Genomic DNA, 12,702 nt, shown 5'->3' on the forward strand with positions numbered 1-12,702 from the left:
CAGTTCTTGGTCCCTTTTTTGCCTCTTTTCCATGGATATTTAAATACAGGGTTTGCCTGTGCTGAGGCTCCCCTAATTTTTAGGAAGCATTTAAATCTTTTCCCTGAAAATTACAGGATATTAGAGTGAGAGAGAATGGAAAAGCACCCTGTTATTCCCTTTTATCTGCAAAAACCCCTTTTATACACACAGTGTAAGGTAGTTTTATATTCCTAGTTGGAATGTTGGTGGCCTGGCAGGAGAAGCACACGGCTTTGTGTTTGCTTGTCTGTGATGGAGTGACCGGTATAATTAATTCTGTGGTTTCTCTGCCTCTAGGTTACTAGAGAAGAAAGACATATTGTGAAGCCTCTTTATGACAGATACAGACTTGTAAAACAAATGTTAACTAGAGCAAGCATTACTCCTATTCTTGTGAGTAAAACAAATGCTATTTCTGTTTATTTTCCCACTTCTGAACTGCGAGGCTGCCTTTAGGAAAGCTAGTAACACTGTTCTGTGAAGCATCTTTCTTGTGGAAGATACAAGATATTGTTTTCATTGCACTTGAGGCATTTGATTGATTTACTGCTGAGAACAGAGCAGCTCCAAGCTGTCTGTGACCTTGATGGCTCTTGGGAATTAAATGGTTCTCTGTGGAAGTAAGTGAGCTGTGCTAACTTGCTGTGGCAGAGATGTTCCCAAGTGCTTGTGCTAGGTATGGATCCCCAGGACATACTGTACTTTCAGTCCTCCCCAGAATAGTAACACCAGTTGCAGTGCAGGTTGTTGTCAGCAGAGGCTTGAGTGACAGGATTGCCCTCAGAACCATTTCATTCCTTCATGCTTCCCCAGAGAGAGACATGTTACCAGCACCTGCAGCATCTGTACAACATCCATGCTTTTTCATTGTGTTTTCACTTCATTTCCTTCTGAATTTTCTATCCTCTCTCTGTGGTCTTCTAAGAGATGAGGAAGAAAAGTTTTCATACTGTGCAAGGAAATTGATGTAACCTTGTTTATAGTACCTGTAAAGCAGCTGGGGAATGACACCCAGCTGGTTTTGTTCTGCATGAGCCATAATCCAAGCCTTGCGTACTGACCCAGACTTGCAAAATACCTGTTTGGATGTTGGCTGCTGACCCTTTTGGAAGGAAGGGACTGCGTAGCTGACATGAGATAATCTCTTTGCATACAGACAGTTCTTCCCAGACACAGGTAGCTGGGCTTACTCAGCAGGAACTTAATCTGCTGTTTACATTGTCACTGACAGTTCTGAGCTCTCCCCTCTAAGCTGGAGTACACTGAGATAAAGGGACCAGGTCAAGATTCTGCCTTTCTTGCACATACATTTTTTTGGTGGCTCCTTTTAAAGAAAAACGTGATGTGCATCACAGTCGGGTTTAAGGGCTTTTCTATCAGAATCCCTTTCTGAACTCCAGAAGCACTGGTTGCTCTTAGGCACCAATGTGTTTCTCTGTGACTGGTGAGTCACAGCTTTTTGGTAGAGCCCTTGACTGATTGAGCTCCATCCCACCTCTCCCCTCAGAAATCTGACAGTTCAGCTGAGACGGGTTTTACATTCTGGGTAGCCTTATGACTGTACCATAGCCATTCTGGTTTTTTGGCTGTGAAATAAAGAGATGGGTGATAGCTCACCAGAAGAATTTTAAATTCAGGAGAGATGTCAGTAACATGATTCCTAATCTGTGCTGTAGGCAGCACCTGTAAAATCTTTTTCACAGGTCTTTGCTTTTGAAACCTATAAGAGATATAAGGAGCTTTCTCTTATTGCCAAGGATTGTTCAGTTGTTACTTCTAAGGAGTCTATATTCAGTGCCAGATATTTCAAGAATTGATTTTTAGGTTTGTATGATAATTGATTCCATGAGATATCTCTTACTGTATCCTGGTACACCAATGACATGCACTGAGGTCTGTATGGAAATGTCCAGAGAAGCAGGAGACTATTTACCTTTCATGAACTGAAGTTTTTGACAGGTCATTGTCTGTGTGGCTTTTGTGTTTCACATTTTCCTGTCCAGAGACCATCTGTTGGAGCTGCTTCTGCTGTCTGGGGATAAGGCACGAGGAGGACATTGTGGCAGGTGTGCAGGAGGCACCTGGACAGCACAGGGACACCTGCTTTAGGCTGGAGTTCAAAGGATTTTGGCTCTGAGGTGGCAACACATAACTCTGATTTCACACTTCCACCTGCAGGGCTTCAGAGTGGTCTGGAAAAGGAACCAGGCAGGATTATTCCCAATGGATGCCTGACAGGAGATAACTAGCTCTGGCCTCTGTAACTGTGCTTTGGGAGGAACAAGTATAAATACAAAATTCAGAGCTATCATTGCACTTGATGAATCTTCTACAAAACATGGAGAGAGCAAATGCGTTGTATTTTAAGTCTGATAATAAATGTTTTAAAATAATTTATAAGCTACAACAATTCTGTGTCAAGGATACCTTGGGTATCTGAGCTTTTTGGGTTGTTTGGTTATTTTATTTGTGCTCTGTAAGTATGTTCGCTGTCTTGTTCATCTCAGAGAGGAAGTATTGGGTAACTTCAATGTAATTCTGACTTCAAACAGCGCTTGATGTCTTGCTGTGCATTTTGAAACAAATTTCCATTTTTTCAGGGATCACCATCAACCAAGAGGCGGGGGCAGATGTTGCAGCCCATTATTGAAGGTGAAACTGCCCATTTTTTTGAAGAAATTAAGGTAGGTGCAATACCTTTAAAAAATATTCCCAGCACTTGTAATAGGGAACTGAAATATATCATATTTGTTTTGGATTTCTGTTCTCACTTTCAGGAGGAAGAGGAGGAAAGTGATGGTTTGTCTACAGATCTAAAAGAAATCTTAAAAACTGCTGCCCAAACACAGCCCGTTCTAAGCCTGGTTGAAAACTCTGAGTCTGATATTGAAGATGGTCAAGAGAAACTCACCCGGGACCTGAGGCTCTCCAGCACCCGAGCTGCTTCTATGTATGGACAATTAAGTGGATAATTTAATTACAGTAGTTGTAATTATTGTAGTTAGTCATGATACTGAATTCTCTGATGTTGGGTGAAAGGAAGTGACATGTTCAGCACTTCACAGGAAATGTTTGGATTGAATACTCATTCTTTGCTCTGACATGTCTGACTAAGATCTTTTTGTACTCAGTGAATTATTTAGTATCTTCTAAGCCTTCTTCAGCCTTACTTGAGCTGTGTAGACAGCAGAAAATTTATACCCCTTTATTAACTTCTAGTTTGTTCTCAATATTTCACTTTCAAACTGACAGCATGTTCCTTATGAGCCAGACAAATAAATTATTAGTGGAACTAGCTCAGTTGTTTCTGAGGAATTTAAATTCTATTGTACAGCCAACATGTTTTTCTTTCACTTGAAATTTTTAGGCCTGAGTTATTGGAGCAACTGTGGAAAGCCAGAGCTGAGAAGAAGAAGCTACGTAAGACATTACGAGAATTTGAAGAGGAGTTTTATCAGCAGAATGGAAGGTTTGTTTAGCACAAAACCGGATGCTGGGCTGCAGCCTCATTATATAGCCAAGTGTATTTTCTAACTTTCAGTGTTGTCAGCTGGAATCTGATCTGTTTTGATCTGCTGTGAATAATCTCCTGAGGGAGATAACTTTTTGTATTTTTAACAGTCCTATTTTAAAAAAATACCATTTAAAAATACCTACTAGAAAGTATGATTTTTTTATTTTAAAAACCTCATATTATCCCTGTTCTTTAACATAGGGCAGGGAAATTTGCCCATTTGCCCCTTGTTCCAGTAGATCAGTTGTGGCAGTGTGTATTTGCTTTACCAGTAAAGGTTTTTATAACTTTTATTCTCCATATAGTTTATAGTTCTTTTACGTTTCTTATTTGAATTTGTTTTGTCATGAATTGGATTGCATTGCTACTCATTGTGGTTTTGAGATGTCTCATGTCATGAACAAAACTACCAACACTCCTAAGAGGTCTCTTCCTTGACTGGCAAATGCTCTCACTTGACTGTGCCTACTCCTGTATTTCTCCTGAACTACAAACTCCTGTAATGTGGCTTCATCATGCACTTCCTGAGTTTGGAACAAAACTCCTTTTGACTTCAATGGCAAATAATGAGGTTAATCATATTAATAGATTATTTATTATAATCCAGTAAGAATAATGCTCTGCTTCCAATTTGTAGGTCAATCTGCTTACAGTAAAAAATGTAGATTGACTTAAATGTGTCTTTTTCTGCAATGTATACACAGGATCTGAAATGAAACTCTTCATATCCTGTTAGTAAAATTCCCAGGAGAGCTTAGGGCAATGGTTATTACCCAATGCTGCAGCAGTTGTGCTGAATAAATTCTGCTGGATTTTTAATTCAGTTTTTTAGGTGATGGCAGCTTTAACTACAATAAACTAAAATATGTCATGCCTGTTACTGGTGAACAAGCTGCCAATAATCTTTTCATCTGCCCTAAAATAACTTCCTGTAGCTGCTTCTATGTTTGGCTTGTTGCAGGATGGAGGATTTAGTTGAAATTTTGATGTTTTTCTTTTTACAGGAATGTACAAAAAGAAGATCGGGTCCCAATGCTGGATGAGTACAGGGAGTACAAGAAAATCAAAGCTAAACTGAGGCTGTTAGAAGTCCTTATCAGCAAACAAGATTCTTCAAAATCAATTTAAATTATATTCCTCCAACCTGTTGAGTAATGTGCTGTTTCCATATACTACCCCTGTACTTATTGGGTGCTTGTGTTCATGTGTCATGCACTGTTGAAAGAATCCAGTTTGTGCACTTTACTGTGGTGCCACTAGGACATGTTTGAAGGGTAAGTAGGTCCTGTCTAGAGAGCAGATAAGGTTTCTGAGTTTGAGACTGCTCTATCCAACTTTAGCAAACACAGTTTCCATCGAAGTTTTGTATTCCAGATGCATCCATCCTGTTCCAAAACAACCATAGCTTTTTTTTATCTTTAGCATTCAAGAACTTTGAGACTTTTGTTATTACTAACCTTTTGCATTGTTGAAGAAATGATTAATATTGTAATGCTACACCGAACTATTCCTCTTGCCTAAAAAAAAAATCAGCAAATTAAGGGTACAGCTCTTAATTCTTGGAACACTTAAACAGACTGTAATTCCTTTCAAAGGACTGCTGTGGAACAACTTTGATTTTTTGGTATTCTAAATTGCACCTGTGCACAGTAATAATTAACATCTATGGATTTTGCTCATTAGCGGTCACGTTTCCTCCTTGATAAAGATGACAGTGGACAAACCAGAAAGTGACCTTTTCTTAGTGGCTTTTAAACCTTGGAAAACTGAAAAGTTCAATCACATGCTGCCTACAGGACTCATGTCATTGTTGTTCATTTGATCCCTTTTTGGGTTGTTATCAGCCAGTGGTGACGTAGTGTTTGGGCTGAATTGGATACGGCATCTCCGCTTTCGGAAGATTTGAGGAGCACAGTGAACACTGTGGTATTTGGGAAATCTGGTGGTGCTCAGACTTGTGTGGCTCCACAAAAAGGAGCTGGCTTAGGACAGTTAAAATCCCACTGTACCTGAAATGAGTATGGTGTCAAGGGCTAAAATCAGTGTAGTTAACACGCACCACAGGGAGAACCGTCGGTTTGGAGTGGAAAGATTACTGCTGTTTATCACGGTTTTGTTTTACAGTTGGAGAATAAAAATACATTATCTAATCCTTATAATGTAAGCAAAACAGTTTATGGGCCTTGCATGATTTAGCTTCAGAGTTGAATCTAAGTAATGTTTTGAGTATCACATCTGCTGTGCTGAATGATGATTTAGGGACTAGCTTTGCTCTGCAGCAGCCATCCGCAGCTGTTTCTGATCTGACAAAATCAAAATGTTAATTTCAGCTGGTGCTTTCTCAGTTGTTTTTTTTAATTTCAGTGTATCAATTTGATTGTGGCCATGTTTTGCATGCACCTACTCTCACTGCGTGTTTTTATGACTGGCTAATGTCAACATAGCAATGATTCACTCTGCTTTATGAAAGACCAAAAATGAACTTTCTCACGATGTAAGAAATGGCTCGCACGTAACCTCAGAGACTTGCTGTTCTGTCATGAAGCATATGAAATAGGTTGCAAGTAGGATTTTTAGTGCTCAGATTTCATTTGTGTACTGTAGAATACTTCTTGGTTTGTTTTACTCTGCTTGTAGGCATGTAATTTTGGAATTCAGGAAAAAAAAAGCACTAAAACTATTGAGCACTAGTGGTATGCCTTTTTTTCTTTTCTTTTCTTTTTTTAACTGCAAAGTGATCTGGGACCTTAGAGAATTATGAGGTTAATGTAGTCTTTGAGACCATTTACCAATTTTATTCAGTTCCATTGTGCAATGTACACTTCAGTTCCTTTTCTATCAATCTGCAGACACGGGTGTATCCAAACATTGAAACTAATGTGTACTGTATAGTGTTGTACATGAATGTTTGTGTTTTATATACCACATGCAAAATGTCAATATGCACTATTTAAATGTTTTAAATAATATATTCCTCCTTTATAATGCTTAAATCTATATGATTCCAATATTTTTATAAGTGAGTGAGTGATCAGACTGGTTCCAATTCAGAATTAACAGCTGCTTTGTGTTTGTTATGCAGTGTTTGGCTGTTTATTCAGTACAGTAGATAAGCATGGCAACAGTTATGCTGAGTGTGTTTTGTGCCATCCTTGTTGAGCAATAAATAAATGGTAGAACTAGGCATTTTGTGATATAACAGTTTTACTTTGGTAAAAGCAAAACCTATATATCTATATGGATATATAGATATGGAATATATATAACTAAACCAGATATAATTGCATTGCTATGTCTGGTGCTCATTGTATAGACTTTTATAATAAAAGTACCTTAACCTTTATTGTCTTGTATTTTTGTTTCTCATCATGCTTTCTCCTCCACTGCCATCTCTTGAAAAGGAGTGCTGAATCCTTTGCCGCTCCTGTTTGTAGCTGCAGGGTGTTGTCAGAGGGTCTGAATTCTACGATATGCCCTGGTGGTGGCTCGGGTGAAACTGCATCCCCTGGAGCCGTGTTCTGCCCGTGCAGGCTGTGCAGGGGAGGGCCCCCAGCTCCTGTACTGATAGCTGGGATCGTGGTGACGGCTGGGCTTCAGCTCCTGCTGGCAGTGACACGGGACCACACTGGGAGATGGCTCCTTCCTGCCCCAGCAGCAGCAGGGTGGGTGCAGGGGCAGGAAGGTCCTAGCAGCAGGGTGGTCCCCACCACTGGGACAGTTCATTCACTGCCCTCAGATGAGCACATGGGTTGTGTCTCTGTATCCATGAGGATCTCTCAGCCCTGGACTCAGTACTGCAGCAGTTACTGCTGTTTGTGGCCAGGAAACACTGCTCTTGCATGTGGTGTTTGTGAGGGTCCCCAGGACAAGGTGAGAGATAAGAATCTGACTCCAAGTTCTTAGAAAGCTGATTTATTATATTACAATATTATATTAAAAGAAATTGTATACTAAAACTATACTAAAGAAAGGATACATCAGAAGGCTAGAGAAGAATGAATTATAAAAACCTGTGACTCCTCAGAGAGTCACAGGTGGCTTTGGTCATTAGCTAAAAACAATTCACATGGAACCAATGAAAGATGCACCTGTTGGTAAACAACCTCCAGACCACATTCCAAAGCAGCAAACACAGGAGAAGAGAATTGGATAATTATTATTTACATTTTTCTCTGAGGCTTCTCAGCTTCCCAGGAGAGGAAATCCTGGTGAAGGGATTTTTCAGAAAATATCGTGGTGATGCTTGCACTCTGCTGTACCCACCAGGGGATGCTTTTCCTCTCAACCAAACAGCCTTTCATAGTATGTTGTGAATTCATAGAAAGTGGGCGAGATCTTTGAAGCTGACTCTTGTGTTGTGTTCTGTGAAAATCCACCTTTCTACAGCCTAAGGCGTGGCAGGGGCTGAACAACTCCTGAAGGTGAAGACTGCCCTGCAGGTAAGTGGGAACAAGAAAGCAGCAAGTTGAGGGAGCAAGTGAGGGAGAGGAGTTGGAAGGCAGCCTAGGGCATGTTCTTTGGGTTGGGACAGAGTAACCTTCCCTCTGATCACATGGCCTTTCTTTGAAAATGGGGGAAAGAAATTCTTAGGACATTGGCCTGAAGAGTGAACAAGGTTCCTGCTGATCTGTTCTGCAATCCCCCATTTTTCCTTAAATCATTAATTATTCAATGAAACTTGCTGTGATGAGGATGCTAATGAGGAAAAAAAATTCCCTCAAAGATGGTTTAGTGGGAACTACTGCAAATCGATGTGTGTTGAACTAGGATATTAATAAGGAAAATAACAGTGTTGAATGCTATTAGTTAAAATGGAGGAGAAGCATGTTTCTGAGGGTGCAAAAAGCTCAGCTATATTAGGAAAATCTGTTACTGGAGAACCAGTTCTGAGACAATGCAAGTGTAGGCTTTTGCCTCTTCAAACAGATTTGCCTGAGCAGTTATGTCACTGCAGGGTACAGAGCTTGCAGGGAAAAGCCAGGCAGGGTGTGGAGAGGGTATCCTGTGCCCCAGGAGAGTGGGGTGAGGTTGAGGAGAGCTTGAAGGCTCTTTTGGGAATTTCTGGGAGAGGAAATGTGTCCAAAGATTTTGAAGATCTGTAGGAGAGGGCTGCCAGGAGGAGGAAAGGTTGGAGAGGTCGCAGGTGCCACACACCTGCTTTTCTGCTGTCAGGCTATTGAGTAATCCAGATAAACAAATCACCAGTGACCTATGTGTTCCGGGACAAGTGTCCAGGCTACTGCCTGGCAACAAGATCCCTTTGGAGGAGAAGGGAATCGGGGTTTAGTTTTTAAAACTGGTTCTCTTAGAAGAGAGTGGATGGCTTGGCTTGGCTTGGCTTGGCCAGGAGACAAAGTACAGAATCAGTGACCCCCGGTAGGCTGCTGTGTGCCCTGTGTTCCCTGACTGTGCTGGAAATCCCCTCCTGGGAGCCTTTGAATGCCTCTGCTCCCTTCTCCGTGACCCTGCTCCTCCGCCCTGCGGTTAGGCGCTGGGAGAGCAGAGCCCATGTAGCAGCGTGATCATGCAGAATATTGGCTTTGAAATACCACTTGTAGGATTTGTCTGAGGTTCGGGGGCTGTGGGGCTGGGCTGTGTGTCCTGCAGGAACAGAGCTGTGCAGAACGTGCCTGGGCAGGGCCTGGGGGTGCGGCGGGGGCCGCGTCCCGCGGCTGGCCCCGGCTCTCCCGTGGCACTGTCCGGGTGGAACCTGGACACGTTTTCCCTCTCCTGCAGCTGCGTCCTAGCGACAAACGGACAGCAGGGACTGCCTGGGGTGCACAGCCTCCGGCCTGCACCGAACCTGTCCCTAGGGCTGCGGGAATAAAGGGATTGAGGAATAAAACGAATGTTCCTGAAATTCCGGCTGGTATGAGGATGGAGCGAAGCGCCCTCTGGTGCCGGCAGCTCTGAGCTCCTGAGCCTAGGAAAGAGATTTGAGGATTTCCCTGAAAGCTTCAATTGATCCTTTTTTCTCTGACGGTAGCAGATAGCTGGGGTAGGAATTGTTGAGAGAATAGCATTAAGTTCGGCAGTTGATGCGTGAAGGGAGCAGGGCTCGGGATGATGTGAGGCAGCAGGTCCGGGATGCTGCCGGGGCTCGGGATCTGCCCCATGGTCACTCTGCTGAGTCTCAGAGCTGCCGAAACAGCGCCCAGAAGCTGGTGTCATCCAGGCATTTGTAGTGCAGCAGGGGTGGGCGGTTCTTCTCAGAACAGCACCTGGAAGGTTCACAGAACAGACCCAGGAGTTTGTTTATACATTTATTGACAGTCCTTCTCCTCTTGTCCAGAAATAGGAAAAAAAGAGGGGGGTAGTTGGTTTTAATTAAACTGTGTGACCAGTCTGTCACCAGTTGAGCTCAGACATTTTTCTGTGCCCTCTTTTCTGAAGCTCTGCTAAATCTTTCCCTCCCAGAGGGCAGCTGTTGTCAGCCAGTATAAAAGCACTTAAAGTATCTTAAAATCATTGGCTTTGTGCAGTTCTTCTGCCTCTCGGGCTGTCGCTCAGTGAGGTTTCAGCAAGGGCTGCAGCTGCCTGGGGATGGGAACAACATCTGCAGGAGCAGGCTGCCACACCCTGCTGGAATGCTGCACTGGGGATGTCCCTCTGAGCTCTGACTGAGTCTCTTCCTTCCATTCCTGTAGCTTTAATAACTCCAAATTCAACAACAGAGGAATTTAAAAATAAAAAGTCGTCTCAAAAAAAGCCAGCCTGGCTGACTGGGACACCAGTACCACAATCAGTCCTGTAGGAAGAGATTCATGAAGCTTTGTGGGGAAAAGTGTTCCACATCTGGCTGAAAGTAGACTTTCCTTCTGGCCCTTCCAAAAACACAGGATATAGAAATACACTTTTTTTTCAGATTGGAGAGAGATGGCAAGGATTGTTGTGCAGTAATATTTATAACCAGCCTGGGGGCTTTTCCTTTTCTTCTTGCAGAAGTGATTTTAAAATAAAAATATGTTGTACAGACACAGACTAACCCCAGCGATGGAATTGGAACAAAGATTGCTGGAAACCTTTTAACAAAGCAAGGGGAAGTTGCAGTGATATTTCTTCTTCCTGTAGATGCAGCTTGTGACCCAATAGATTGCTGTGAAACTTGTTTGTTTTCCATACATCTGTTTCTGGTTAACATTTGGGGAAGTGTCCAGCTCACAACTTTTTACAATCACTAAAACTCCTTGATCTTACCCTGCTGCCAATTCTGCTGCTCAGTGTATGACCTGGCCTGAACAAGCTTTCATTTGACTTTATGGGCATAATTGGTGATTTTTCATTATTTACAGGTTTAGTTCTGCTATTCCTATGATGTTAAAAATAGTCTCCTGTGGAGAAATAACTTTTGTAAGTCACAGTGGGGGCAACTGTGACTCCTTTTGTATTCTTCAATTTCCAAAATGCAACCAGCAGTTTCTAAGATTACAGGAAAGAATAAAGCCTACCTTTTCCCCAGCACTGTCTCCATTGGTTTGGCCCCAGAGCTCCTGGTTAGGAACAAAAGCAGTTCCTAATTTTGGAGAATTATGCACTCTCTGTCCAGAGGTCAGCATATGCCTTTGCAAATAAAAATGCAATTAAATTAGGTGTGAAGGCAGTCCTAAATCAAGGTCAGAACATTTTGCCTCCTTCTGCAGTTAAGAAGTAGCTACTTTTTTTCATAGCTTTTGGCTACAGAGCTGTGACTGCCTTCCTCTCTTACAGCCAGGCTCTCTGTACAGGTCATACCTGACTAACAGGGGTCTAGGAAAAGGCTGAGTTTAGGGAGGCTCTTTGCCTGTGGTGATTTCTCAGCTGCTCCAATGGAGACAGCTGCCCACATGCAAAATTTTTTTTAGATGAGCTTGGAATTTGCATGACCCATGTTCATGAGGGGGAGGTAATTTTAAACCCCTCTGGAATCTTATAAAAAGAGTTCTCCCTTTGAGCTGCACCTTTGCAACTGACTCATGGAAAGGTAAAAGTGAACATTTAAAAGTGAAAGGTAAAAGTGAGCCAATTTAAAAGTGAAAGGTAAAAGTGAGCCAATGCTTTTATCCAGGGAAGGAAGATGTTGACAGCATGTTTACAGCATGTTGTTGTGAAGAACTTGCCAGGATGCAAGGAAACAGCAATGTGGAGAGACATGGGCATCAGCCAGCAACTCTTCCTTTAGCAGGGACCCTCCCCAGGGCAGGAGGTGTTGGAGGCAAGGGTGAGGATGGATCCTGAACGAAAGCAGGAGCCAGGGAGATCCAGCCCAGCTCCCTGCCCTCTCTTCAGGCTGTCTTCCACAGGGAAGACTGGATTGGCTTCAAAAGATGGCTAGATTTGAAGAACCTGAGCTTGCTGGATGTTTTGTCATAAGCTGTATATATGAGGCTTTTCTGGCCAAACCTTTTGTATTTGTGCTGTGGCAGCTCTGGCCTTGTGCTGTGTCACACACCCCACACACCCCAGTTGTACTGTGCCAGCTCTCCCCTGCTCTACCAGGATTCAGGCTAAAACAGGCAGGGTGGATAATGAGTAGGGAGGACACAGAGCCCCAGCAAGGCCAGAAAGGGGCCCTGGACCCTGGGCTGTGCAGCCTCTTCAGGGTAGGACAGGTTAGCCTGAGCCTAACCAGGCACAGGCTGGGGCTCTTCTGCCTCCTTAGCCAGGGCTGGCTGAGACTGGCAAACACAGAGGTGAAAGTCAAGGGGTAACTCACCCCCAGCAGCAAATGCAGCCAGTTCTAGGCACTTCTGAAGCATTTCTTTCTCTGTTTTACTGTCTTTGTAGCTCCCTAGATGATGGGTGCAATGACAAAGAGGCAACATGAGACTTGTCAGGGCCACAGGAGTTCATCACCACGTGTGACTGATCTGATGGACTTCCCGTGGGAGAGGTGTGGGGAGCTGAGAGCAGCCTCAGTGTCAGGGGAAAACTGGGGGCTGGTGATAAATACAGTCCCTTTGAGCCATCTCAGGCCTTAATTGTCTAATACTGCTAATAACAAGGACTAATAATGCAGTCTTTGGCCTTGAAAATGTTGAGAAATCTTTTCCAACAGCCAGCAGCAACCGGTGTACAGACCAGACACCAACTATTGCCAAAAAATGGGAAGGGTGGATCTGGGTCTGCTCCCTGATCTAACTGATTTCTGCGTTTTTAATGAATTACTCTCTTGCCAGCTGCTACCTGAG

At 43.0% G+C, this 12,702-nt stretch overlaps 1 protein-coding gene across 5 annotated transcripts in view; it reads left to right on the top strand.

Moving 5' to 3' along the window:
- Nucleotides 1-6,878, top strand: part of FAM13B (family with sequence similarity 13 member B) — a 45,137-nt gene extending 38,259 nt beyond the window's left edge. For 4 of the 5 annotated variants that reach the window (XM_059860182.1, XM_059860178.1, XM_059860180.1 and 1 more), the window contains 5 exons: nt 319-414; nt 2,622-2,705; nt 2,799-2,971; nt 3,389-3,490; nt 4,540-6,878. In XM_059860182.1, coding sequence (XP_059716165.1) covers nt 319-414; nt 2,622-2,705; nt 2,799-2,971; nt 3,389-3,490; nt 4,540-4,663 — 579 coding nt within the window. In that variant the 3' untranslated portion in view covers nt 4,664-6,878. The remainder of the gene's footprint in view (nt 1-318; nt 415-2,621; nt 2,706-2,798; nt 2,972-3,388; nt 3,491-4,539) is intronic. The other variant, XM_059860181.1, reaches the window with a different exon arrangement.
- Nucleotides 6,879-12,702: the final 5,824 nt, after the last annotated feature.

Source organism: Haemorhous mexicanus, chromosome 15 (assembly GCF_027477595.1).
Source record: "Haemorhous mexicanus isolate bHaeMex1 chromosome 15, bHaeMex1.pri, whole genome shotgun sequence".
NCBI classification, from domain to species: domain Eukaryota; kingdom Metazoa; phylum Chordata; class Aves; order Passeriformes; family Fringillidae; genus Haemorhous; species Haemorhous mexicanus.